The sequence below is a fragment of the Sapajus apella genome, unplaced genomic scaffold (assembly GCF_009761245.1).
Source record: "Sapajus apella isolate SASKATOON/1434 unplaced genomic scaffold, GSC_monkey_1.0 scaffold2, whole genome shotgun sequence".
In the NCBI taxonomy this organism is placed as follows: domain Eukaryota; kingdom Metazoa; phylum Chordata; class Mammalia; order Primates; family Cebidae; genus Sapajus; species Sapajus apella.
Genome location: NW_022436942.1, coordinates 19,460,388 through 19,463,397, shown reverse-complemented (window position 1 = coordinate 19,463,397; position 3,010 = coordinate 19,460,388). Strand labels below are relative to the sequence as shown.

Here is a 3,010-nt window from a genome sequence, read left to right as displayed (position 1 = left end):
TCAGGCAATTCTCCTGCCTCAGCCTCCTGAGTAGCTGGGATTACAGGAACGCGCCACCATGCCCAGCTAATGTTTTGTATTTTTGGTAGAGACGGGGTTTCACCATGTTGACCAGGACGGTCTCGATCTCTTGACCTCGTGATCCACCCGCCTCGGCCTCCCAAAGTGCTGGGATTACAGGCGTGAGCCACTGCACCCGGCTTTTTGTTTTTGTTTTGAGATAGAGTCTTACTCTGTTACCCAGGCTGGAGTGCAGTGACATGATCTCAGCTCACTGCAACCTCCGCCTCCGAGGTTCATGTGATTCTCCTGCCTCAGTCTCCCGAGTAGCTGGGATTACAGGCACACACCACCATGTCCGGCTACATTTTTGTATTTTTAGTAGAGACAGGGTTTCATCACGATGGCAGGATGATCTCAATCTCCTGACCTTGTGATCTGCCTGCCTTGGCCTCCCAAAGTGCTGGGATTACAGGCATGAGCCACCACGCCCAGCCGGGTTATGTGCAATTTTAGGGGAAGATGATCCATTGCTTCTGTCAGGTTTCCAAATGGGAAAATGACCTGCTCCGTGGGATCTCTGGGAGGGACCTCAGTGGGGAGTTACAGCGCTCACATTTTTCTTATCTGCCTGTCCTTTCTTCCGTTCCTTGTTTGCCATGATCACCCCAGTGCGCAGGGTTTCAAACACAGGGTCATTGCGACTGGCGGCAGCTAATGGAATGGGAGGAGAAAGAAGACATTAATGGGGAGGCAGAGAAAGGCTTGGAGGAAAGAGAGATCTCTTAAGGAAGAGGTGGGATTGAGTAGATGTGTGTGGGAGTGGGGGTGCCACAGGGGAAGACTAGGGAAGGGTCCGCTGGGTAATACCTAGGTCACCAATCTATAAAGGGCTCTAAAAACATCACTGATAATGTAATGTGAGGGAGAAAAGCATTTATCAGAACTCCTTCCAGGCAGAGCATTATATGACATTGGAAAGACAACTTTTGTTGCTTGGGGTTGAGACATGCTAAGAATCACTATTCTTCTAAGCAGAATGGCCACTTAACTGGAGTTTTGTACTGCTGAATGGCATGTGTAAGCTGAGGAGCTACCACCAACAGGTTCTTTTTCACCCATGCTCCTCAGAGTTAAGCCTCTCCTCCAAATAAATGTTGAGCAAATTGTCAATGAATATGCTTTTAAGGTTGCCAAATTATGAACACGCCCAAGGTACCCACAGCCTTTGGGCTTTGCCCTGAGTCTGGTATGACTCTGTAGTAAGGATGAGGACAGTCTAGAATCCTTGTTCTTGCTTAGAAATGAAGAGCACAGATTTTGAAGCTAGCAACTGAAGGTTCCAGTCTTGGCTCTACCGCTTGCTAACTGTATGTAGCTACAACTAAATCCTATCTCCCTCTGCTGTAAAATGGGGATATGGCCTCTGGATCCAAATGGATACAAAAACATTAGGTTGAGGGAGAATTATGGGAAATAGAAAGTTTCTGTTTCAGAATTTGGCTTCCAAAGCTAGATATGGCATGAAACTTATAGCAAGGAGCTGTTCACTTAAAAAAAAAAAAAAAAGAGACTGCATGAAACCATCTCTAGGCTTGCCCATTCCCTCACATTCCATAAAGGGCACTTACAGAGATCTTTGACACAAGCATACTGCTGATTGCTGTAGAGTGGGGAACTATAGGCCCGACGGAAACCAGGTGGCTGTAGGATGGAATAGGAGGAAGCATTAGAGGTAGCAAGGTAAGGACTAGAAGCCCATCTCTCCCATAAGTGATCACCCTTTCTCAGAAAAAGAGATGGGCTGAGAAAGAAAAAGAGAAATGAATGGGATGGAGGAGGGACCAGCAAGGGGTAGCTGGTCACATGGCCCCTCCTTTCTACACCTTGTTCCCCAAAGCCTACTCACGATCTTGCCGAAGCATCTCTGCATTTCCACGTAGGACTGACAGTGTTCATGGATGTTGGTTTTGCAGTTCTTACAGCGAAGCCCAAACTTGTTATTGACTTGGGAGAGGGGGAGAAAATTCAGACAAGGTTCCAGATTGCCCTTTCCCTTTGTACCACTGCTGCTATACTTAGGCTCCCTTTTCTGTCTAGGACCCTATTCTCTCAATCTCTAACAGCACTGCCTTACACCAGCTCTAGCCACAGCCCGTCTGCTACAAATACTCCTCTCCTATACCCTCTCCCCCAACCCCTGCCTTCAACATCAGACTCTCTTCACTTCCCTTCATGACTCACGAACAATCATCCGGGCACAGACATCACAGAACTTTGGCTTCTTGAAGAAGTGATCTTTGAATTTGTGGGGCTTATCGTTGACAAGCTTAGGAGGTTCTGGGGGTGGCTCCTCCTCCTCCTCTTCCTCCTCCTCTTCCTCATAGATGTAGTAGATGGGCCCACCCCCAGCTCCCACTGCCTCCCCATTGGCCTGGGGCTCTGGGGGAAGTTCCATGTCTTTTGTCCCTGTAGACCCCTTCCTGAGTAATTGCTTCAGCCGCTGTAGCTGAGGGAGGGAATGAAGGAAACCCAGTGTTAAAAGGGCTTGTCACCCTCTCTAGGGTAGGGGGACACTAGAGCAAACTAGACAGTTTTCTAGTTTGGGGTAAGGAATGTACCCCAGGATTAGGGGGGCTGCAGGTGGCCAGTAAAAAATGAGTCATACACAAATGCAATTAATTTAAGCACTCTTCTTCAGCTGTAATGGCTTCCCAGCCCCCCACACCCAGCGTTCAGAGGCCCAGACTCACCCCACTTTGCCGAGTCTCTGCTGGGGAGGAGCGCTTAGGGGACTCCAGCACCTCCTTTTCTGTCATCCTGCAAGAGGTTGGACCCCACTATGAAATCTGATCCCTTTCATTCTTCTCTCCCTTATTTCTGTCCCTTGCAGTAGGGTGGTCCTCAAAGGGGAGGCTTTTGGAGAAATGTGGTTTTATATATATACATATATATATATATATATATATATATACACACATATATATATATATATATATATATACACACA

The 3,010-nt window shown here is 47.6% G+C and overlaps 1 protein-coding gene across 5 annotated transcripts in view; it reads right to left on the bottom strand.

Annotated features, from left to right (window-relative positions):
• STAC3 (SH3 and cysteine rich domain 3) overlaps positions 1-3,010 on the bottom strand; it is an 8,689-nt gene that overhangs the window by 4,100 nt on the left and 1,579 nt on the right. For 4 of the 5 annotated variants that reach the window (XM_032289863.1, XM_032289869.1, XM_032289878.1 and 1 more), the window contains exons 2-6: positions 2,754-2,820; positions 2,245-2,509; positions 1,910-2,007; positions 1,632-1,704; positions 617-714 (exon numbers count right to left, since the gene is read on the bottom strand). In XM_032289863.1, the coding sequence (XP_032145754.1) occupies positions 617-714; positions 1,632-1,704; positions 1,910-2,007; positions 2,245-2,509; positions 2,754-2,819 (600 nt within the window). In that variant the 5' untranslated portion in view covers position 2,820. The remainder of the gene's footprint in view (positions 1-616; positions 715-1,631; positions 1,705-1,909; positions 2,008-2,244; positions 2,510-2,753; positions 2,821-3,010) is intronic. The other variant, XM_032289888.1, reaches the window with a different exon arrangement.